Below are 25963 nucleotides of genomic sequence, written 5' to 3'. Positions count from 1 at the left end.
AAAAATATTTTTAGAAAAAAAGGCGAACAGGAAAGTCGTGAAATTGACCAATTAAAGGTCTTGTATGTGATATATGCGTTAGGGGTGGTTTTAGGGGTTCGAGCGTGTTATACCGAATATGGATTTTGGAAGGGGGTAATAAAAGAGAATTTTTGAAAATATTTTTAGAAAAAAAGGCGAACAGGAAAGTCGTAATATTTTTATATTTCATCTTAATGGGGGTTGTTTTTACCCTATTTTTTAAAACTGTTTATTTTTTATTATTGATATTGTATTTTTTCACCATTCTGAAGATTTTCCAATAGAAAATTTTAAAAAAAAATTTGTTTTTGTTTGGCGAACGTTCTGAATTTTTGGCTCATATAAAAAAATGAACATCTAGTTACGCATAAGTTGAAAACTGTCAAATAAAGGGTTAGTAAATATTAAAAATGTGGGCTTGCATTAAATGCATTAATGAATGTCCTAAACATTCAAATAAAGAAGCCTATTTGGTCCCTATTGAAGATGTGGAAATTGAAGATGTAGATGCATTAAATAAATCTACATCTTATATTGTTAAGTGCCCTGGAGTGAGTTCTGAAGATGAACGAATTTCGTGCTTAGCGAGGATTGCTTTTATTGAAAAAGGTTAGTGAGAAAGGAAGTCAAGGAAAATTTTTTTTCTTTAGCATTTTTTGATTCGAGTGAGAACAACAAAGTTAAAAAATTTTTTATAATTTTTAATTTTCAAAAATTTTCATTTTTCAAAAAAAAAATTTTTTTCAATTTTTTTTGGAAAAAAAAAATCAAAGGAAAAATTTTTTTTCTTTAGCATTTTTTGATTCGAGTGAAAACAACAAAGTTACATGTCTATCTGTCTGTATGTATGTATGTATGTATGTCTCTCTGTAGGCAAAATTACTTTATTTTGAGAAAACATGAGCAACTATGTATTATCTCTGTTTAAACCATCTTAAATTGACACAAATATTAATAACTTACTCACAAAATTCCGAATTTTTTTTTTTTTTTTTTTTTTTTTTATAAATTTAACTATTGTTTTCCATTTCTAAACATTGCAATTGTTTTCAAAAAATCCTCTATTTTAAAATAGTTTATATTGTGCTGTTTATACCAGAATTTCGTATTTCTTCGATTATTTACTTTTGAATTGGTTTAAATTCATTTATTTGTAGATTTTTTAAATTCTCATCATAAGTGAGAAAGTATTCGTTTTTGTCGATTTTGACTTTTTTCAAATTTTAGTGAAGCTGTACGTTTTGAGACCTCTTGATGCCAAAAAAGTATGTTTTGAGAACCTGTCCGTCTGTCTGTCGTCTGTAGTCTGTCTGTAGACTCTTTTTGTCCCCACGATAATTTGTACATATCGTAACGAATCGATTTGATATTTGGTACACGCTTTCAACAAGTAAAAATGAAGCCTGAGTTCGTTGGATAGACTAATCCGCCCAAAAATGCAGAAATTTATTCAAATTTAAAATTTTTAAATAATTCAATTCTTCTCAAAAAATTTTTTTTTAATTTTCTCTTAAAATATTCCCAAAAGTAAACTTTTTTTTCTTTAACACTTTTCGATACAGATTAAAACAAAAAAGTTATGTTCTATAATGTTTAAGGTAACAAAATTTTTAATTATTTTCGATGTGTTATTTTACTCATTAATTTTTTGTGGCACAGTTTTAACCTATTTTGCCACCTTTTCTTTTAGCAACATTCCTCTCTAGATTTAAAGTTTTTGAAACAGTATTCATAAAACATTTTTTCTACTATAACGAAAGCATTGTGAAGTAAAACAAAAATAATAAGCGTTGCAGGCAAAATTATAAAGAATTATAAATTAACTAAGTATAAACATTGGTATTTTTAAAAAAAATTCATTTTTCAACAATCTTTTTAGCAAATTTAAATAAATCTTTCTACTCCTTGTTTTTTTAGGTCGCTCATTACGATTCTGAGGTTAGTTTTTAAAAATTCAAAATGGCGTATTGAAACATTTTTGACGCGATATTTTTAGCATTTAAAGCATTTGAGTGTCCCGATCAAATAACTCGACCGACGCTCGGACGAACGCTCTAATACCAGTCAAGTAGCAGTGACAGCCTGTGGGCGGCTCACTGCTACCCGACTACCATTAGAGCGTGCGTCCGAGCGTCAGTCGAGTTATTTGATCGGAACACTCATTTGAAAAAATTAAAAAAACTGAACAAAACTTCTAAAAAAAATCTTCTTTTTACTGCTTGTAAATTGTTTATTTAAAAATTTTCGGTTCTTTTAGTACACTATTTGATAGAGCCTCAAAGTACCTGTAAAAATTTCGTTAATGGGTGCCTACTTTTCCTATTGTATGTTTCTAATTTTCGAGCGTGAAACGCGAGTGTCGTGATGAGAATGTTAGCCTTAAAGTCATAGTACTTTAAGAAAATGAAATTTAATTTATAAAAACCAAAAATTTCACTTATATAAATTGTACAAAAAATTTTTATGAATAAAAACATGAGGGCAAAACCTCATATAATAAATTTGTTGCTTTAAAAATGCATTTACATTAAAGTTCTTTTTTTAATGTTTTTAATTTTTCAATTAATTTTTTCTTTTACTCAATTGATATTAGTTCGAAGCGGAATATCTTATTTTAGTAAATAATTTAGTTTGTCGATTTTCGTTAATTACAAAGACCTGGCCAATCCACGGCGCAAAATTAAGGAACTAAGTTTGAACAGCTGCAGTATCAATTTCGGACCACGAAGCGGGACGATCATCCTTTGCGAGCCCCTACGCGCGAAGCGCGTGATGAGAATGTGTCCGCCCCCGCAGGGGGCTGCCGGATTTTTTTATCTAATTTAGTTAAACAATTTTGTTTAAAAAATCGATTTTTAATTAAAAAATACCGCCATTCGAAGGAACTTGGAAAAATAAGCAATTTTTCTCTTTACAACTTTTTTATCAGTCTACTCCTTTTTACAAAAATTATTATGAACTTTATCAAGATTCGCGGTAGAGAATCGACGCCAATTAAAAAAAAATTTTCCGCAAATATAATATAATTATTTTCTCTAAATATTGTCATTTTTCGACCGAAATTTCGATTTTGTTCAATGCTTTTTTGCAGGGTAAAAACTGTAAAAAAATCATTTCTGTTGTGAAAATGGTAGTATTCACAAAAAATTATGAAAATTAGGCTTAAAAAACTTAAAATTTTTTGAATTTTTTACTTTTAGCCACGCCTGTAGCCTATACAGTTTAACGGATTCGCATGAAACTTACAAATAATATTTATTAGGTTATAATCGCGATATACATTATGTAAAAAAAAAATAATTTTGATTTAAATATAAATAAGAGTTAATAATTATCAAAATAATTAATTGAAATCAATTTTTATTATCGTACGCGCAGTTATGAAAACTTGGCGTGAATTATTTTGGAGTATTTTATAATAATATTTATATTCTCCATTAATTTTTCGTTAATCCACTTGCAGTAGTATATGTAAAAAACAATTCGCATCAAATTTTCATTATTTCTTACCGTGCGGTATAGTAATACTTTTTCGGAGCTTTTAATAAAATCATTTTCCCTAAGTTTAAAAATTTTTCAAATCTGCTGCAATTTCGTGAAAAAAAATTCAGAATTAAAAATATTTTTTTTTTAATATCATATAGGATCCCATGCTAAAGCTACGTGTAGGATGTGGAAAAAACGGAAAAGTTTTGCTCCATTGACGACAGAAGAGATTAAACAATCAATTTCAAGCGAAGAGGAGGATGCTGAAAATGTAAGAATATTTTTAAATAGACTGAGAAACTTTTGATGAGATTGTTGGTTTCTCATACTTGCTACCTAGCGCTCTCTGTCTCAGGTTTTAAGATTCTGCCCATACTTTTGCAATACTTTCGAACTTCAAAAAATTTAACGATAAAAGTGATTTTAAAAAAATTTAAATTTTTCATTAACCGACACTTTTTTAATAGTTTGAAATTACGCTAGTGAAAATAAACACGTGTAATTACTGATATCGATTTGGACATGTAAATATATGTGTAATACACATGTAAATATACACGAGGAAAAGTTTTTACACGTGTAATAAATTTTTTCTTATGTATTTACACATGTAAATAAAAATTATTACTCGTGTATATGAACTTTTCCTTGTGTATCTACACGTGTATTTACATGTCCAAATCGACACGTGGAATTACACGTGTTCATTTTTAATAGGGTAGAGAAATTTTACTAAAAAGTCAGATATTTTGAAGAAATTCATTTTTTGGAGACCACCTAAGTAGAAATATGCCACTGGCATAGTACTGATCCAACACTGCCAGTCAGTATAACAGTACTGACTGTCGTACTGGACCAGTCCTGGCTTGTGTACTTTCTTTATTTTTTAACTTTTCGTTTTTTTAAGGGAGAGTGACACCTTTGACCCGAAAAAATCGATTTTTTTTGCTTAAACGATAGTTTAAGATGTGTAGAATAGAAATTATATCAGGAGTAGTGATTTCGAAGTTATTTTATGTTAAAAAAATCGAAATCTACAGAAGGTGTCCTATAACGCTGCCAGTGCTTGTCAAAACTTTAAACGCGTTTTTCTCGAAATGACATTTTTCAAAACTGTGGGCAGTCTAGCTGAAACAGTTCTGATCGGATTGACTTCGACCAAATATTTTTTTTATCGTCATTTACTAATGCTTTAGAGTACGTAGCGGACTTTTTTTGGTTTGTTTTTTTTAGCAATAGATTTTTTGAAAAAATTTCGCCCTAAAAATCGACTTTTTCCTTCAAATAGCTGCCAAATCCACAAAAATCAATCACAGATTCAGAAAAAATTTGAATTTTTGTTTTATATTAAACGGTCTAACCGAAATCTTGCCCACCGATTTGTCCTGTAGAGAAAGGGGATCAACTTTGGCGCCCTCTATAGACAACAAATTAAAACTTTTTTTAAGTATAAATAAATTTTCATAAATTGAAAAAGTTAACAAATAAAGTTCTCGAAACCAAATTTTTTTTTACTTTATTCTTGTGTCTTAAACAAATTCATGAAAAACAGGTTCAAAAGAGACCTCAAAGGTGTCACTCCCCCTTAAATGTTGTTGATTTCAATCATATGATTCAAGTTTTGTAAAAAAATTACTTAATAGAACTCTTTTAAAAACATTTCAGGAATTAATTGAAAAAGAAAAAGAAAAATAGAAAAATTGAGGAATTCGTTCGGAGGAAGAGCTGCTCCAAAAAAAAATATAAGAAGAACGATGATGAGGATTATGTTCCAAATAATTAAAAAAAATTTAAATTTATAAATTAATTATATTAATTTTTATTATATTTTTATTATATTTTTATTATATATATGCAATTGACAACAAAATGTTTTTTTATTATTATTGTCACTTCTTTTTTGGAGATTTAAAATTATTTACATTATATTAATTTCAGTGCGTAAAGTAAATTTTAGTGCGTAAAGTGAATCACTTTACACACTGCTTTATAAAGAGCTTCTTTACACACACTTTTCGCTATGTAAAATTTAACTGAACACTTTGCTTTTCCGTGGAGATTTTTTGTGATTAATTTATGGTAACTTATTTAGTATTATAATAATTTTAAATCGGTGTTAAGTTGCATTTTTTAGGCGTTTGCAGAGATAGATTTTTAACATCAATAACTTCGTAATATTTTACAATAAAAGGTTCAATAATAGGTCAATTGTGTTGTTTTTAAATAATCTCCAAGTTGTTCGTAATATTTTTAAATATATATAAAGATTTTTTAATAAGTAATGCCATCTCTCTATTAGAATAATTTCAATTGTATAGAATTAAATAAATCAATCGAAGATCAGGAAAAATATCATTAAGCAGGAGTGTATAAATTTAATAGTAAAGTAATATTTCAGTGCGTAAAGTGAATCACTTTACACACCGTTTGAAAAAGAGCTTCTTTACACACACTTTTCGGTGTGTAAAATTTAACTTTAGAGGTTAGTGTTGCAAAAAGGTAAGTTTTTTAAAATTGTCAATTTCAGATGTTAATTTAATTACCCAACCAAAAATTTCAGTATTATACCAGAATTCACTACTGGCACAGTACTGGTATTTTCATTGTATCAGTACTGTTGCAGTACCACCCTCCTAGTACTGGCAAACTGACAGTACTTGGTCAGTACTGGCCCAGTATTACTTATCAGTAATATAACAGTACTGATTTTTAATACAATCCCAGGTGCGAATTCCGGTCGATGGTTGGTTGGCCCATGGTCGGCCCAACCAGGGCTGCATGAGAGTCGGCCGCCCCAGTTGGGCCGACTGTGGGGGATAATGATCGACATGACTATGGCAGCCACAGTTGGACCAACCTTGGCCGCCCTAGTTGGGCCGACTATGGAGAACAATGGCCGGCATGACTAGGGCACCCACAGTTGGGTCGACTATGGGGAACTATGGTCGGCATGACCTTGGCAGCCACAGTCGGTCCAACTGTGGTTGCCATAGTTTGGCCAACTGTGGCTGCCGACCGTCGTCTCCAACCCTAGGTCGGTTGACGTTATCAATTCGCTAGTTGGCCCGTCCTCTGGCTGCCCAAGGTGGGCCGACTGAACACATGGTTGGCCCAACTTTGGGCCGACCGCCAACTCGCACCTGGGATAATACAAAAATTTAATACTGAACCAGTAGTGGTTACCAGTACTGGTGTCAACTCTGGTAGCCAATACTGCTAAAATGTTATCATCCCAAAGTTACTTCAACTCTGGCGCCAATACTGGGTGCCAGTACTGAGCCAATACTTCTCAGTACTGCGACAGTACTGCGCCATTAGTAAATTTTTTATTGGGTAGAATTCTATTAAACTCGGTTACATTTTTATATATTTTTTTATTCAATTTCGAAAATTAGGATCAGCTAAGTGTAAACTGAGTATACAATTTAGGAAAATTTAAATTATTTATAATTATCTTTGTTTATGTTTAGAAAAGTCTTACGAAAAGCATTTAATTTGATTTCAGATGTAAAGTTCATTTGAACTTGGCTAAATATTAATATTTTTCAACCAACTTTGCAGAAATCAATTCTGTAAGTTGAAAAATTAGTGGAAAAAGTGTAAAATATTTTCAGAATTTTTCACTATTTTATTTACAGCTTCCTATGAGTTTTAATTGATGTTACTAATAAACTCACTAGAACTCGGCCAAATATTAATATTTTTCAACCAACATTGCAGAAATCAATTCTGTAAGTTGAAAAATTAGTGGAAACAGGGAGAAAAGTGGAAAATATTTTTAGAATTTTTCACTGCTTTAGTTAAAGCTCCCTTTGAATTAAATTGATTTAACAAATAACACGCACTTGAACTCAGCTAAATACCCTATGTATTTTCACGTGTAGATTACAGAAAATATATAGCGAACCTGGTTGAAATTGATTATCATAGCGTTATCAAGGAAAAATCATGAATTTTTACAAAAAAAAATGACTATGTACCCCCTCTTTTAGTGGCCACATCTTCTGACATAGAGAGTTCAAATTTGGTACACTAATGTATTTTTACGTGAAAATTACAGGAAAAATATAGCGAAATTTGATTCGGATCAATTTACATACCGTTGTCAAGGAAAAATAAAAAATTTCGAAAAAAGGATTTAATTTTCCTAGCGCACACAATATTCAACCCAGACAGTTCATATTTGGTGTGCAAATGTATTTTTGCGTGAAAATTACAGGGAAAAAATGTGAGCACGATTGGAGTTGATGATCAATTTTTAAAGAAAAATTATAGTTTTAGAAAAAAATGTATTTTTCCACTAAAAACGAAGAAAATTTTATCAGAAGTGATTCAAATTTATACATTTATACGTATTTTTACGTGCAGATTAAAAAAATACAGCGAGGACGATTGGAGTTGATGGTTCTGGTGCTGTCAAGAAAAACTTATAATTTTATAAAAAAATCATGAATTTTCTCCCAATAGCGAAGAAAATTTATATTTAAGGGGATTCAAATTTATTCATTTTCACGTATTTTTATGTGTAGAGTATAAAAATAATTTAACAAATATAATTAGCAGTTGTCTTAAGTCAGTTTTTTTCGAAAAATGTGTATTTTTTCCAATTTTTTTCTCTTCCTCATATTATTTCTCTTTTAGTTTGATACGGTTTGATATTTTTTTCACATTTTTTAAAGAAATTTTTTATTTTAAATGAAAACAAAATCCGGCAAGTGCGAGTTACACTCTTACTGTAATCGAGGGTTCCGTACACGAAGCGAACTTATTTGGTATAAAAACAAATGTTTAAAGAATGTAAATTTTGTATGTCGAATAATGTAAGTAAGAAGAAAAGGAACAATTTTTTTAAATATTTAAAAAAAATTGTTCCTTTTTGTATCTCTTATAATATTTGACATACAAAACTTATATTTTTTAAACATTTGTTTTTATACCAAATAAGTTCGCTTCGTGTACGGAATCATCGCTTTCAGTATCCGATTTTTTGTTAATTTAATAAAATTACATAGATAATATGTGACCGGGTCTGAGAAAACGTTGTTATCGATCAAAAAGTCTATTTTTTATGATGGTTTCTTATAGTTTAAAGTCCTAAAAATACAATGCAACTAGTCATAAATATAAAAAAAAATTTTGCATTTGTTTAAACAAATTAAAAAAAAATTTTATTTCGAAAAAATTTTTTTTTTGAAAATATAAATAATTCTAAGGCAAAAATCACTATTAGTATTTTTGCTTAAAATAAAAAATTCAAAAAATTAAATTTTTCAAAATTGACGAAAAATTCGATCTAAATCCTCGAAGATGATCTCCAGGTATACCCGTCATCGGCGACCTGGTTGTCCAAGTGTTAAGAATATTTTCTAAAATTTTAGACATGAATTTCAAAACCATTAACAAAAAAATTCGAGCTAAATTCTTGGCGATGATCCTTAAATATGCTCATCATCGGCAACCTGGTTCTGTAGGTAAGAAATAACCATGGTTTTGTTGTGCGGTTGTCAGTTCTGAAGGAGCATACAAAATTTTTGACCTCTAGAACATCAGCGAGTCGTTTAAATTAAAATTAAAAATTTTAAATTTAATTTAATTTAATTAATAATAATAATAATTAATAATAATTAATTAATTTAATTTTAAAATTTTTTTTAATTTTTAATTTAAATTTTAAAATTTAATATTTTGATTTTTGCAAAACAAATTGTTTATAACAATAACACTGATGTTCATCAAATTATTTAACCATAAAAATCGTGTTCAGCATAAAAAAATACATAAGGAACACTTATCTAGGTCCTTTCAAATATAAAATGTTTCAAGAAATCTATTTTAATTAGTTGTAAAACTTTCAACGCGTTTTTTTCTAAAAGTTGATTTTGGTCGATAGCACCGTTTTCTCAGACTCGGCCATATATGTTCTTTCAAAAAAAAAAATTTAATTTGATAAAAAAAATTTTCTATATTTATCGTATTGTTTTAAATTATCTCGCGATTTTATTGTGATAAGTTTCAAAAAACAAAAGCAACATAGCGTTGCTAAGGATACGTAAATAAACAGTTGATTCTTTTTCAAGTGGCTTGACTGATTAAAAACATTTATTTTTTCGTTAAAATAATTTGTGAACAGACTTATTTTTGTTGGTAAGTAGTTTTCTATTTTGTCATTAAATTAATTAAAAAAAAAATAAAATAAAATTCTTTGAAAAAAAATATTTCAAAATAAAGAATTTAAAAAAAAATTTTCTCCTTCTTTACTTTCAGAAATTTATTTTCAGAAAAGCAAATGTATTGCAAAAATATGAAAAAAAAAATTTTTTTCTATGCAAAATTTATTTTTTAAAGAATTGCAAAAATATTGCAAAAAGTGTAAAAAAAAGTTAAAAATTTTTTTTCTGTATCCCCTACCCGAAAGTACGGACTTCCCAGTCGGTAATTGCTCCGGGAACAGCGGCTTTTGTGGCCGACTCGAGCAAACGTGCGCTCTGATTGGCTACGAGATTTTCGTGGCTTGATAGCATAGCAACCACATAGCAACGCTTATTTTAGGGCCTGTGTTGTGACCGTGTGACGTGAACTAAACATAACCTCAAAATTCATTCAACGTTTAGTGTATAAAAGACGTTAAAAATGGAAAACTCTTCGTCTGAAGGTTCCTCGGACGAGGAAGAGATGTTGAAAAATTTTGACAAAGAGGCAGATATTATTGTCCAAAGTGGAACGCTCCCACAAAAGTCTTCCGATCGGTACCTGCTAGTATACACCACGTACAAGAAATGGCGAGAGCAGAATAAAAATTCACTGTCCAACTCGGAAGAAAAAAATTTAATTGTTTATTTTTCGCAACTGAAAACAAAACTGAAACCAACAACGCTTTGGAGTGTTTGGAGCATGCTGCGAACGACGTTGAGTGTGAAAGACGGCATTAACATTAGAAATTTTTTAAACCTGAAAGCTTTAATCAAAACGAACTCCAAAGGTTATAAACCGAAGAAATCGCTGGTACTTAGATGGGACCAAATCATGAGATTCTTGAATGAAGCTCCGGATATTGTTTATTTAGCCATGAAGGTATTGTATATTATTAATTAATTTATTATTATTATTATTATTAATAATTTATTATCAATTGTTTATTTATTCGCTTTCCAAATAATATTACATTTTCATAATCTCGGTTCAATTGCTTTGGATTTAATTTTACAGGTCATACTTATATTCGGCATCTGTGGTTGTATGCGGTGTGACGAATTATCAAACTTAAAGATGGAAGATGTTGAAAATTTGGGAGACAAATATTTAGTGTCAATAAATTTTAATAAAAATGAATACTCAGGGCAGTTTATAATCGGAAATCTTTTTTACACTAAAATAAGCGATTATATTTCATTGAGACCTTCCGGACAATTCAGCGAAAAATTTTTCTTACGGTACCAAGAAGGTAAATGTCAGCGACAAGTAATTGGAAGGCACAAAATAGGTGAAGTGCCTCAAAAAATTGCTTCCTTTTTACAACTGCCAAATGCAGAAAAATTCACTGGACACTGCTTCAGACGAACATCAGCGACGCTTCTCTCTGATTCCGGTGCTAACATGCAAAAGGTTAAGCAGCTGGGGAGATGGCGATCTGATATAATTGCTCAGGGCTACATTGAAAATTCAATGCACAACAGGCAGCTGATCTTTGATGGGATCGTTCAAAAAGCTAGTACGAAAAATTCTCATCCGGAACCATCAAGTAGCGCGCAGGAAAACGTCGAAAAAAATGAATCTGATTACAATCTTAATTGGTCAGATTTTTCTGATGATTTCATCTCGGACGACCCAATTCCAAGTAAGGACAAAAAATAGTATTTTACTACAAAAATACGAATTATCACTAGTTTAATTAATAATATACGAAAATACTTTTTGAAATTTGTGACCAAAATATCATTGTTACGAAAAATACGAAAAAATACCACTTTTCACTTATAACTGACATTTTTCAGATGGACTTGTAAACAATGCTTCTTTGACAGCAAGGAAAACGAAACTACTTGTGCCAGTTACAAATCAAAATCAATTGAACATTGCCAGTAGTAAATCATTTTCTGAAAAACCAGGAATTATATTAAATTTCGAAAATCAAACAACTGTTGAGCCATCTGGCAGTAGAAAAAGAGAAAATAACGAAAATTTAAATAATCAAAGTCGCACACAAAAGCGTTTAAAGCCATTGACTAATGCGCAGATAATCACTAAACACGGGAATGATAAATCTGACGACCTTGAACCAATTCCAAGTAAGTAAATAAATGCTTATTTTATTACAGAAATAAACTTATGTTCAATTTTTATTCACGAAAGATTTTATTCAGGTGGAGGTGTGGAAAGTGGTTTTACCACAGCAAGAAATAAACCTTTATTCTTACCAGCTAATAATGAAAACCAACAAGTTACTGGCAACAGTAAACAGTTTTTTGCTAAACCAGGAATAAAAGTACGTTTTGAAAACGAAGCAAAAGTTCAGCAACCAAAATGCAGACAGAGTAACGAAGATATTGACAATGAAAATCGCAATATAAATTCATCACTGAAAAAACACGAGTTGCAATTTGAAAATTGCACTTTTAACAACTGCGTCTTTAACGTCACTTCATGCAATTGCAAAAACAAGTAAAACAAGAATACATGTAAATAATTTATTTGATATTAATCTTAAAATAATGTTAGTTTTAATTCTACGAATAAATTCGTATAAATTTCTGAATTTTTACTTTTTTACATGATTTCTTATTAAAAACTTTTTTTTTCATATAAATTTCCCCATACAATATGCTTTTCATGCCCGCCCCGACCAGCAAAAACCTCGGCTTCGCCTCGGCTTTGCAAAAGTCGGGCGGGCGACCTACTGTACCGGTCATCTGGCAGAAACCAAACACATTGCGCAACACCCTTCGCGTGGTGGCCGACAGATTGCGTTAACGACGCAGGCCACAAAAGTAAACACATGGGTAAACGCAAATTGACAGATATTCATGCTTTTTTGTTAATTAAGACTAATTATTAACCGTACTTTCGGGTGGGGATAAAGAAAAATAGTATACGACACACGGCCAAAAAGTTGGATGCCCTGACGAGCGTGATATAAGGCCTCGGCTTCGCCTCGGCCTTATATTTCACGCCCGCCAGGAAATCTAACTTTCTGGCCTTGTATCGTAATATACTATTTTTACATTTTTGCAATATTTTTGTAATTTTTTGAAAAATAAATTTTGCAATGTAAAAAAGTGAAAAAAAGTTTTCCATTTTTACATTTTTTGCAAAACTTTTGAAATTCTTTGAAAAAAATTTTTTTTTACTTTCAAAATTTATTTTTTAAAGAATTGCAAAAATATTGCAAAAAATGTAAAGAAAGTAAAAAAAAATTTTTTTTACATTTTTTGCAGAACTTTTGCAGTTCTTTGAAAAAAAAATTTTGCATAGAAAAAAAAATTGTTTTTCAAATTATTTATTTTGAAATATTTGTTTTCAAAGAATTGCAAAAGTTTTGCAATTCATTAAAAAAAAATTTTTTCATATTTTTTGAATACATTTGCTTTTCTGAAAATTAATTTTTGAAAGTAAAAAAGGCAAAAATTTTTTTTTCTCTTACCTTTTGCAATATTTTTGCAATTCTTAAAATAAATTTTTGAAAGTAAAAAAGGCGAAACATTTTTTTTCTCTTATCTTTTGCAATATATTTTCAATTTTTTGAAAAATATATTTTTCAATGTAAAAATCTGAAAAAATGTTTTCCATTTTTACATTTTTTGCAAAACTTTAGTAATTGTTTGAAAAAAAATATTTAAAAATAAAGAATTTGAAAAAAAAATTTCTCCTGATTTTGTTTCAAAAATTTATTTTAAGAAAAGCAAATGTATTGCAAAAATATGAAAAAAAATTTTTTTTTCTATGCAAAATTTATTTTTTAAAGAATTGCAAAAATATTGCAAAAAGTGTAAAAAAAAGTTAAAAATTTTTTTTTTACATTTTTGCAATATTTTTGTAATTTTTTTAAAAATAAATTTTGCAATGTAAAAAAGTGAAAAAAAGTTTTCCATTTTTACATTTTTTGCAAAACTTTTGAAATTCTTTGAAAAAAAATATTTCAAAATAAAGAATTTAAAAAAAAATTTTCTCCTTCTTTACTTTCAGAAATTTATTTTCAGAAAAGCAAATGTATTCCAAAAATATGAAAAAAATTTTTTTTTAATGAATTGCAAAACTTTTGGAATTCTTTGAAAACAAATATTTCAATATAAATAATTTGAAAAACAATTTCTCTTACATTTTTGCAAGTATTTGGAAATAATATATTAATTTATATTACTTATTTATTTAAAAATTAACAGAATAAGAAGAATACAATAATGCCGGCATATACCGTTAGGGAATATAACGAAATGGTGGATTTTTATCGCCAATATGGCAATAATGCAAATCGTGCGGCGCGAGAATTTCGCATACGCCATCCAGGAAGAAGGCCGACCCACCAAACAATACTCAGAGCAGTTCAAAGACTTCGGGAGAATGGAAATGTTCTCCCGAACAACATTGACGTAGTGGGGGCTCCTAGGAGAGCGAGAACGGTTGAAAACGAAAGACGAATAATCAACTACTTTCGAGAACATTCAAGGCACAGCATTAGAGATGCTGTGCGTGATTTGAACCTAACGTATTAGACGATACAACAGACGCTAAGGGATGAGGGGTAATATATATTTTTTCATAATGCTTAATCATACGAGTTAAGCAAAATACTCAAGTATAATACTCAAGTATAATACGTAGGTAAAATACTTAGGTATAATATTTAGGTATTCTACTTCAGTATACTGCTTAAGCATAATACTTAAGCATAACACTCGAGCATAATACTTAAGCATAATACTTAGGTAAAGTACTTAAGCATAATACTTAGGTATAATACTTAAGCATAATACTTAGGTATAATACTTAAGCATAATACTTAGGTATAATACTTAAGCATAATACTTAGGTATAATACTTAAGCATAATACTTAAGCATAATACTTAGGTATAATACTTAAGCATAATACTTAGGTATAATACTTAAGCATAATACTTAGGTATAATACTTAGGTATAATACTTAAGCATAATACTTAAGCATAATACTTAGGTATAATACTTAAGCATAATACTTAAGCATAATACTTAAGCATGATACTTAAGCATAATACTTACGCATAATACTTAAGCATAATACTTAAGCATAATACTTAGGTATAATACTTAAGCATAATACTTAAGCATAATACTTAGGTATAATACTTAAGCATAATACTTAAGCATAATACTTAGGTATAATACTTAAGCATAATACTTAAGCATAATACTTAAGCATAATACTTAAGCATAATACTTAGGTATAATACTTAAGCATAATACTTAAGCATAATACTTAAGCATGATACTTAAGCATAATACTTACGCATAATACTTAAGCATAATACTTAAGCATAATACTTAGGTATAATACTTAAGCATAATACTTAAGCATAAAACTTAAGCATAATACTTAAGCATAATACTTAGGTATAATACTTAGGTATAATACTTAAGCATAACACTCGAGCATAATACTTAAGCATAATACTTAGGTAAAGTACTTAAGCAAAATACTTAGGTATAATACTTAAGCATAATACTTAAGCATAATACTTAAGCATAATACTTAGGTATAATACTTAAGCATAATACTTAAGCATAATACTTAAGCATAATACTTAGGTATAATACTTAGGTATAATACTTAAGCATAACACTCGAGCATAATACTTAAGCATAATACTTAGGTAAAGTACTTAAGCATAATACTTAGGTATAATACTTAAGCATAATACTTAGGTATAATACTTAGGTATAATACTTAAGCATAATACTTAGGTATAATACTTAAGCATAATACTTAGGTATAATACTTAAGCATAATACTTAGGTATAATACTTAAGCATAATACTTAGGTATAATACTTAAGCATAATACTTAGGTATAATACTTAAGCATAATACTTACGCATAATACTTAAGCATAATACTTAGGTATAATACTTAAGCATAATACTTAAGCATAATACTTAAGCATGATACTTAAGCATAATACTTACGCATAATACTTAAGCATAATACTTAGGTATAATACTTAAGCATAATACTTAAGCATAATACTTAAGCATAATACTTAAGCATAATACTTACGCATAATACTTAAGCATAATACTTAAGCATAATACTTAGGTATAATACTTAAGCATAATACTTAAGCATAATACTTAAGCATAATACTTAGGTATAATACTTAAGCATAATACTTAGGTATAATACTTAAGCATAATACTTAGGTATAATACTTAGGTATAATACTTAAGCATAATACTTAGGTATAATACTTAAGCATAATACTTAGGTATAATACTTAAGCATAATACTTAAGCATAATACTTAAGCATAATACTTAGGTATAATACTTAAGCATAATACTTAGGTATAATACTTAAGCATAATACTTAGGTATAATACTTAGGTATAATACTTAAGCATAATACTTAGGTATAATACTTAAGCATAATACTTAGGTATAATACTTAAGCATAATACTTAAGCATAATACTTAGGTATAATACTTAAGCATAATACTTAAGCATAATACTTAAGCATAATACTTAGGTATAATACTTAGGTATAATACTTAAGCATAACACTCGAGCATAATACTTAATCATAATACTTAGGTAAAGTACTTAAGCATAATACTTAGGTATAATACTTAAGCATAATACTTAGGTATAATACTTAGGTATAATACTTAAGCATAATACTTAGGTATAATACTTAAGCATAATACTTAGGTATAATACTTAAGCATAATACTTAGGTATAATACTTAAGCATAATACTTACGCATAATACTTAAGCATAATACTTAGGTATAATACTTAAGCATAATACTTAAGCATAATACTTAAGCATGATACTTAAGCATAATACTTACGCATAATACTTAAGCATAATACTTAGGTATAATACTTAAGCATAATACTTAAGCATAATACTTAAGCATAATACTTAGGTATAATACTTAAGCATAACACTCGAGCATAATACTTAAGCATAATACTTAGGTAAAGTACTTAAGCATAATACTTAGGTATAATACTTAAGCATAATACTTAGGTATAATACTTAGGTATAATACTTAAGCATAATACTTAGGTATAATACTTAAGCATAATACTTAGGTATAATACTTAAGCATAATACTTAAGCATAATACTTAAGCATGATACTTAAGCATAATACTTACGCATAATACTTAAGCATAATACTTAGGTATAATACTTAAGCATAATACTTAAGCATAATACTTAAGCATAATACTTAAGCATGATACTTAAGCATAATACTTACGCATAATACTTAAGCATAATACTTAGGTATAATACTTAAGCATAATACTTAGCATGATACTTAGGTATAATACCTAAGCATAATACTTAAGCAAAATACTGACGCATAATACTTAAGCATAATACTTAGGTATAATACTTAAGCATAATAGTTAGGTATAATACTTAAGCATAATACTTAAGCATAATACTTCAGCATGATACTTAAGCATAATACTTAAGCATAATACTTAAGCATAATACTTAAGCATGATACTTAAGCATAATACTTAGGTATAATACTTAATCATAATACTTAAGCATAATACTTAAGCATAATACTTAAATAAATACTTAAGTATATTATACCTAGGTATAATACTGAAGCATAATACTTAGGTAAAATACTTAAGCATAATACTTAAGTATATTATACTTAGGTATAATACTTAAGCATAATACTTAAACATGATACTTAAGCATAATACTTAAGCATAATACTTAGGTAAAATACTTAAGTATAATACTTAGGTATAAAACTTAGGCATTATACTGAGGTATAATACTGAAGCATAATACTTAAGGCGTATGCTTAGAATCGCGATAGCTTATCATGTTAGTGTTATGCATTGGATTTTTGTTCTGATTTTTATTAATTAATTTTTTATATTTCTTTTTATACAGTTTCCATGATTACCACTTCCTGGCAGTCCAAGAATTACACGTTGGTGATTCCCAAAGGCGGATTGAATTCAGCAATTGGATTTTAGATCAACATCGTGGCGATCCAAATTTTTCCGAGAGAATACTCTGCACAGATGAGTCAACTTTTGGGAGAGTTCCTTCGTCGTGGAATTCCCACAACAATCATTCTTGGGCTCAGGAGAACCCTTTTTTAATTTCTCGGCAGCGATGTCAAAGACGCTTTTCTTTGAATGTGTGGTGTGGAGTAGTGGGAGACCGTTTGGTAGGGCCGTTTTTCCTTGATGGAAATTTGAACGCAGATATGTACGGCGAGTTTTTGGATGAGGAGTTTCCAAGACTTTTAGAGGAAGCAGGCATCACTCCTGAAGAAATTCGCCGTATGTATTTGGCTCAAGACGGCGCACCACCTCATAGACCCGAAAGAATTATCCAGCGACTACGGAGAATGTTTGGTGACCGAATCATCGCGCTCGGAACAGATGTTCCATGGCCTCCAAGGTCCCCCGATTTCAACGTCCTCGACTATTTTGTTTGGGGCTACGTGAAAGATTTTGTCTACGCCGTAGAAATTCAAAACGTTGAGGACTTACGCCAAAGAATTGTAGACGCATTTGCAACAATTACGCCAGAAATGTTACTAAATGCAACTCGCAGTTTCCGACAACGCGCACAGATTTGCGTACAACAAAATGGCAACCATTTTGAACAATTCCTATGAATTGTTCTTTATGAGTAATTGAGTCACCGGAAAGTAAAACCACACATAAAATTCTGACTCCCATTGAATTAACATGGCCGTCAGAATTTTATGTGTGGTTTTACTTTCCGGCGACTCAATTGTGCTATTGACGTACACTACCGTCCGAAATTGTGCGAACTCTGCTTTTTCAACAACTATAAAACTGTTCAAATCTTCAAAAATATTAAAACTAAAATTTTTTCCTCTTTATTTTATTAAAGCTAATAAAATTCTGAAAGAAATGACACCTTGACAAAGAGAATATGTTAATTTTTCAATTAGATATCTAAGAAAAACCCAATTTTCAATGTTTTTACTATTTTTTTTATTTCTCTGGCAAAAATTAATATTTTTAAACGTTCTTAGGCTCATTGAAATCGTATTTTGTTATGCAATTCAAATTATATAAAACAATTCATGTACACATTCCTCCCTAGCGTATGCAAACCGTGAAATTTGGCTCATAAAATGTCAAAAAATTTAAATTTAATTCTACAATAAAATATAATGTTTAAAAATCATGTAAATATATCATTCTAAACTTCTCTGATTTATGTAAGTAAATTTAAGATTTATACATTTTACTGATCATTTTTTGTCATATAAATATTAATCACAATTTTTTGACATTTTATGAGTCAACTTTCAGGGTTTGCATACGCTAGCGAAGAATGTGTACATGAATTGTTTTATATAATTTGAATTGCATAACAAAATATGATTTCAATGAGCCTAAGAACGTTTAAAAATATTAATTTTTGCCAGAGAAATAAAAAAAATAGTAAAAACATTGAAAATTGGGTTTTTCTTAGATATCTAATTGAAAAATTAACATATTCTCTTTGTCAAGGTGTCATTTCTTTCAGAATTTTATTAGCTTTAATAAAATAAAGAGGAAAAAATTTTAGTTTTAATATTTTTGAAGATTTGAACAGTTTTATAGTTGTTGAAAAAGCAGAGTTCGCACAATTTCGGACGGTAGTGTACCTCACATTTATTGATTGTATCATCACTTGATCAATTGTTAAAAATGTTAACAATTTTAATTACACTCTAAATCTGAATCAGTGAAAATTTCACTGAATTCAAATCAGTGGCTCAGTTTTCTTTAATTCACCAGTGGCCACTGATTTGAATTCAGTGAAATTTTCACTGATTCAGATTTAGAATGTAACAACAAATAAAATTAAAAGGCAATAAAATAAGATGCAACGCTTATTATTTTAATCCAATTTTGCTTATTTTAATCCATTTTTTTATTAAAATAAGCAAAATTGGATTAAAATAATAAGCGTTGCAGCTTATTATACCATATAATTTTCTGTTAATGTTCCTCCTCAGCATCACTATCATCTTTAAGGAGGGCGCCTACTTTATAGACAGTTAACAAATGTGTAAATTTCAGGAATTTTTTTCTTAAACGCATTAAAATAAATTGATGCGAGTATTTGTGGATGTTTTCTTACATATTTAAACCTTCGAAATATAATTTTTTTATCGAAAAAAAAATAAAATTTAATAAGAAAATAAACGTCATATACACGCTGCTGACATTTTCCCATTGCGCCCAATCTAGAATCCACAATTTTTATCAAGAACAAAAAAACAAAAATTTTTCTTCAATCGTACATTAGTGCCTTCTATATTAATGAATTTTTTTTTTAAAGTCATGTAAAATTTTTAATTTTCAATTTCTATCGAAATCTTTTAATTTGTATAAAAGGTAATAATGTACGATCGAAGAAAAAATTTGATTTTTTTGATTTTGATAAGAATTGTGGACTCTAGATTGGGCTCAGTGGGAAAATTTCAGCAGCGTTAGGTTATATATATATATGACATTTATGTTATTATTAAATTTTATTTTTTTGAATGAAAAAATTATACTTTAAAAGGTTAAATATATGAGAAAACATCCACAAAATCTCGCATCAATTTATTTCAATGTGTTTGAGAAAAAAAATTCCTGAAATTTACACATTTTTTGACCTTCTAAAGTAGGTGCTCCCCTTAAAATTATAATCTTCATCAATTAGAATTTTCTTATTTTTTACTTAGAATTGTTCAAAATTTGTCTTTTATTTTTTAATTTCTCCTCCTGTTCATTCGCATTTTATGTTGTCAATTAAATAATGTTATAAGAGTTATAATAAAAAAAATAAAACTAATATAACAATTCTTTACTAAAAAAGTTTAACCCTCGGCAGACACATTTCTTTTTTAATTAAGAAGATCACTCAGAGTTTAATCAACTCACGAAAATACGTTTGATATAATTTTCCTTTAATCTACTCACGAAGATACGTAAGTATACCAAATTTGATCATCGTAGCACCAAAACTGTCAAAGTTAAGGGGGGCACACTTTTTTCCGAAATTTCATGTATACCATGGGCATACCGTGGCAATAGCGTAGGTACTTTGATACGTGGCAGAATTTCTCAAAGTTGAAACAAAAATATTAATATTTAGCCGAGTTCAAGTGAACTTTATCCGTCAAAAGTTATTAAACAGTATTAAAGCTATAAATAAATTAGTACATGTACTGAATTATTATTTTTTCCACCAATTCCACAAAGTTTTTATTTAAAAGAACAGATTTTCTTAAAGTTGAAACAAAAATATTAATATTTGGCCGACTTCAAGTGCACTTTATCCGTTAAAAGATATTAAACAGCATAAGAACAACAAATAAATTGGTACATGTAGTCAATTAATATTTTTTCCACCTTTTCCACGCAATTTTTATCCGACAGAACAGAATTTCTCAAAGTTAAAACAAAAATATTAAAATTTGGCCCAGTTCAAGTGAACTTTATCTGTTAACGGATATTAAGCAGCATAAGAACTACAAGTAAATAAGTACATGTAGTCCAATAATATTTTTTCCACCTTTTCCAAGTAGTTTTTATCCGAAAGAACAAAATTTCACAAAGTTGAAACAAGAATATTAATATTTAGCCGAGTTCAAGTGAACTTTATCCGTTAAAAGATATTAAGCAGCATAAGAACTACAAGTAAATTAGTACATGTAAACAAATAATATTTTTTCCACCTTTTCCACGTAGTTTTCATCCGACAGAACAAAATTACTCAATGTTGAAACAAGAATATTAATATTAAGCCGAGTTCAAGTGAACTTTATCCGTTAAAAGATATTAAGCAGCATACTAACTACAAGTAAATTAGTACATGTAGTCAAATAATTTTTTTTCCACCTTTTCCACGTAGTTTTCATCCTTCAGAACTGAATTTCTTAAAGTTGAAAAAGAAATAGTAATATTTACCCGAGTTCAAGTGAACTTTATCCGTTAAAAGATATTAAGCAGCATAAGAACTACAAATAAATTAGTACATGTAGTCGCAATTAATATTTTTTCCACCTTTTCCACGTAGTTTTTATCCGACAGAACAGAAATTCTCAAAGTTAAAACAAAAATATTAAAATTTGTCCAAGTTCAAGTGAACTTTATCCGTTAAAAGATATTAAGCAGCGTACTAACTACAAGTAAATTAGTACATGTAGTCAAATAATTTTTTTCCACCTTTTCCACGTAGTTTTCATCCTTCAGAACTGAATTTCTTAAAGTTGAAACAGAAATATTAATATTTAGCCGAGTTCAAGTGAACTTTATCCGTTAAAAGATATTAAGCAGCATAAGAACTACAAGTAAATTAGTACATGTAGCCAAATTATTTTTTTGTGACCCAATTTGAGATCCATTTTGAGATCTATTTTGAGGTCCAAATTGAGGACCAAATACAACCTCATTTGGATAAGTTTAATTTTAAATAATACATTTAGACACTGTAGTTTTTTGAGACCAAACTTGAGATCCATTTTGAGGTTCATATTTAGAACCAAACACAGCCTCATTTAGACAAGTTAAAATTCAATTAATACAAGTAGCCAATGTATTTTTTTGAGACCCAATTTGAGACCCAATTTGAGGTCCAAATTGAGTACCAAATACAGCCTCATTTTGAAAAGTTAAATTTTAATAAATACACTTAGCCTATTTATTTTTTGAGACAGAATATGAGGTCCATTTTCAGGTTAAAATTGAGGACCAAATACAGCCTCATTTAGACAAGGTAAATTCTAATTAATACAAGTAGCCAATGTATTTTCTTTGAGAGTCAATTTGAGATCCATTCTGAGATTTATTTTGAGGTCCAAATTGAGGACCAAATACAACCTCATTTGGAAAAGTTTATTTTTAATTAATACATTTAGACACTGTAGTTTTTTGAGACCAAATTTGAGATCTATTTTGAGGTTAACATTGAGGACCAAATACAGCCTCATTTAGACAAGTTAAAATTCAATTAATACAAGTAGCCAATGTATTTTTTTGAGACCCAATTTGAGACCCAATTTGAGGTCCAAATTGAGTACCAAATACAGCCACATTTAGACAAGTTATATATTAATTAATACAAGCAACCAATGTATTTTTTTGAGACCCAATTTGAGACCCAATTTCAGGTCCAAATTAAGAACCAAATACAGCCTCATTTATACCAGTTAAATTTTAATTAATAAAAGTAGCCAATGTCTTTTTTTGGGACTCAATTTGAGATACATTTTGAGGTTAACATTGAGGACCAAATACAGCCTCATTTAGACAAGTTAAAATTCAATTAACACAAGTAGCCAATGTATTTTTTTGAGACCCAATATTAGATCCATTATGAGGTCCAAATTGAGGACCAAATTCAACCTGATTTAAAAAAGTTAAATTTTAATTAATACATTTAGCCAATGTATTTTTTGAGACCCAATTTGAGATCCACTTTGAGGTCCAAATTGAGGACTAAATACAACCTCATTTTTAAAAGTTTAATTTTAAATAATATATTAAGACACTGTAGTTTTTTGAGACCAAACTTGAGGTCCATTTTGAGGTTAACATTGAGGACCAAATACAGCCTCATTTAGACAAGTTAAATTTTAATTATTACAAGCAACCAATATATTTTTATTTTTAATCCCAATTTGAGATTTATTTTGAGGTCCAAATTGAGGACCAAATACAGCCTTATTTATACAAGATAAATTTTATTTAATACAAGTAGCCAATGTCTTTTTTCAGACCCAATTGGAGGCCCAATTTGAGGTACAAATTGAGGACCCAATACAGCCTCATTTAGGCAAGTAAAATTTAAATTAAGACAAGTAGCCATGTAGTTTTTGAGACTCAATTTGAGATCCATTTTGAGATCTATTTTGAGGTCCAAATTGAGGACCAAATACAATCTCATTTGGATAAGTTTAATTTTAAATAATACATTTAGACACTGTAGTTTTTTTAAACCAAACTTGAGATCCATTTTGAGGTTCATATTTAGAACCAAACACAGCCTCATTTAGACAAGTTAAAATTCAATTAATACAAGTAGCCAATGTATTTTTTTGAGACCCAATTTGAGACCCAATTTGAGGTCCAAATTGAGAACCAAATACAGCCACATTTAGACAAGTTATATATTAATTAATACAAGCAACCAATGTATTTTTTTGAGACCCAATTTGAGAACCAATTTCAGGTCCAAATTAAGGACCAAATACAGCCTCATTTATACAAGTTAAATTTTAATTAATAAAAGTAGCCAATGTCTTTTTTTAGGACTCAATTTGAGATCCATTTTGAGGTTAACATTGAGGACCAAATACAGCCTCATTTAGACAAGTTAAAATTCAATTAACACAAGTAGCCAATGTATTTTTTTGAGAGTCAATTTGAGATCCATTTGGAGATTCATTTTGAGGTCTAAATTGAGAACCAAATACAACCTCATTTGCAAAAGTTTATTTTTAATTACTACATTTAGACACTGTAGTTTTTTGAGACCAAATTTGAGATCCATTTTGAGATCTATTTTGAGGTCCAAATTGAGGACCAAATACAACCTCATTTGGATAAGTTTAATTTTAAATAATACATTTAGACACTGTAGTTTTTTGAGACCAAACTTGAGATCCATTTTGAGGTTCATATTTAGAACCAAACACAGCCTCATTTAGACAAGTTAAAATTCAATTAATACAAGTAGCCAATGTATTTTTTTGAGACCCAATTTGAGACCCAATTTGAGGTCCAAATTGAGTACCAAATACAGCCTCATTTTGAAAAGTTAAATTTTAATAAATACACTTAGCCTATTTATTTTTTGAGACAGAATATGAGGTCCATTTTCAGGTTAAAATTGAGGACCAAATACAGCCTCATTTAGACAAGGTAAATTCTAATTAATACAAGTAGCCAATGTATTTTCTTTGAGAGTCAATTTGAGATCCATTCTGAGATTTATTTTGAGGTCCAAATTGAGGACCAAATACAACCTCATTTGGAAAAGTTTATTTTTAATTAATACATTTAGACACTGTAGTTTTTTGAGACCAAATTTGAGATCTATTTTGAGGTTAACATTGAGGACCAAATACAGCCTCATTTAGACAAGTTAAAATTCAATTAATACAAGTAGCCAATGTATTTTTTTGAGACCCAATTTGAGACCCAATTTGAGGTCCAAATTGAGTACCAAATACAGCCACATTTAGACAAGTTATATATTAATTAATACAAGCAACCAATGTATTTTTTTGAGACCCAATTTGAGACCCAATTTCAGGTCCAAATTAAGAACCAAATACAGCCTCATTTATACCAGTTAAATTTTAATTAATAAAAGTAGCCAATGTCTTTTTTTGGGACTCAATTTGAGATACATTTTGAGGTTAACATTGAGGACCAAATACAGCCTCATTTAGACAAGTTAAAATTCAATTAACACAAGTAGCCAATGTATTTTTTTGAGACCCAATATTAGATCCATTATGAGGTCCAAATTGAGGACCAAATTCAACCTGATTTAAAAAAGTTAAATTTTAATTAATACATTTAGCCAATGTATTTTTTGAGACCCAATTTGAGATCCACTTTGAGGTCCAAATTGAGGACTAAATACAACCTCATTTTTAAAAGTTTAATTTTAAATAATATATTAAGACACTGTAGTTTTTTGAGACCAAACTTGAGGTCCATTTTGAGGTTAACATTGAGGACCAAATACAGCCTCATTTAGACAAGTTAAATTTTAATTATTACAAGCAACCAATATATTTTTATTTTTAATCCCAATTTGAGATTTATTTTGAGGTCCAAATTGAGGACCAAATACAGCCTTATTTATACAAGATAAATTTTATTTAATACAAGTAGCCAATGTCTTTTTTCAGACCCAATTGGAGGCCCAATTTGAGGTACAAATTGAGGACCCAATACAGCCTCATTTAGGCAAGTAAAATTTAAATTAAGACAAGTAGCCATGTAGTTTTTGAGACTCAATTTGAGATCCATTTTGAGATCTATTTTGAGGTCCAAATTGAGGACCAAATACAATCTCATTTGGATAAGTTTAATTTTAAATAATACATTTAGACACTGTAGTTTTTTTAAACCAAACTTGAGATCCATTTTGAGGTTCATATTTAGAACCAAACACAGCCTCATTTAGACAAGTTAAAATTCAATTAATACAAGTAGCCAATGTATTTTTTTGAGACCCAATTTGAGA

At 29.0% G+C, this 25963-nt stretch overlaps 2 protein-coding genes across 2 annotated transcripts in view; both read left to right on the top strand.

Moving 5' to 3' along the window:
- LOC127284920 (uncharacterized) overlaps positions 1-25963 on the top strand; it is a 94523-nt gene that overhangs the window by 44730 nt on the left and 23830 nt on the right. The gene's annotated exons all lie outside the window — the stretch shown is intronic.
- On the top strand, positions 427-5377 carry LOC127284926 (uncharacterized). Its single transcript, XM_051310648.1, has 3 exons — positions 427-630; positions 3666-3778; positions 5173-5377. The coding sequence occupies exons 1-3, from the start codon at positions 432-434 to the stop codon at positions 5200-5202; spliced, it is 342 nt and encodes a 113-aa protein (XP_051166605.1). The 5' UTR covers positions 427-431; the 3' UTR covers positions 5203-5377.

Source organism: Leptopilina boulardi, unplaced genomic scaffold (genome assembly GCF_019393585.1).
Source record: "Leptopilina boulardi isolate dan_hultmark-lab unplaced genomic scaffold, ZJU_Lbou_2.1 LbouV2_327, whole genome shotgun sequence".
In the NCBI taxonomy this organism is placed as follows: domain Eukaryota; kingdom Metazoa; phylum Arthropoda; class Insecta; order Hymenoptera; family Figitidae; genus Leptopilina; species Leptopilina boulardi.
The sequence above is the reverse complement of the archived record's forward strand: the minus strand, read 5'-3'. Positions and strand labels throughout refer to the sequence as shown.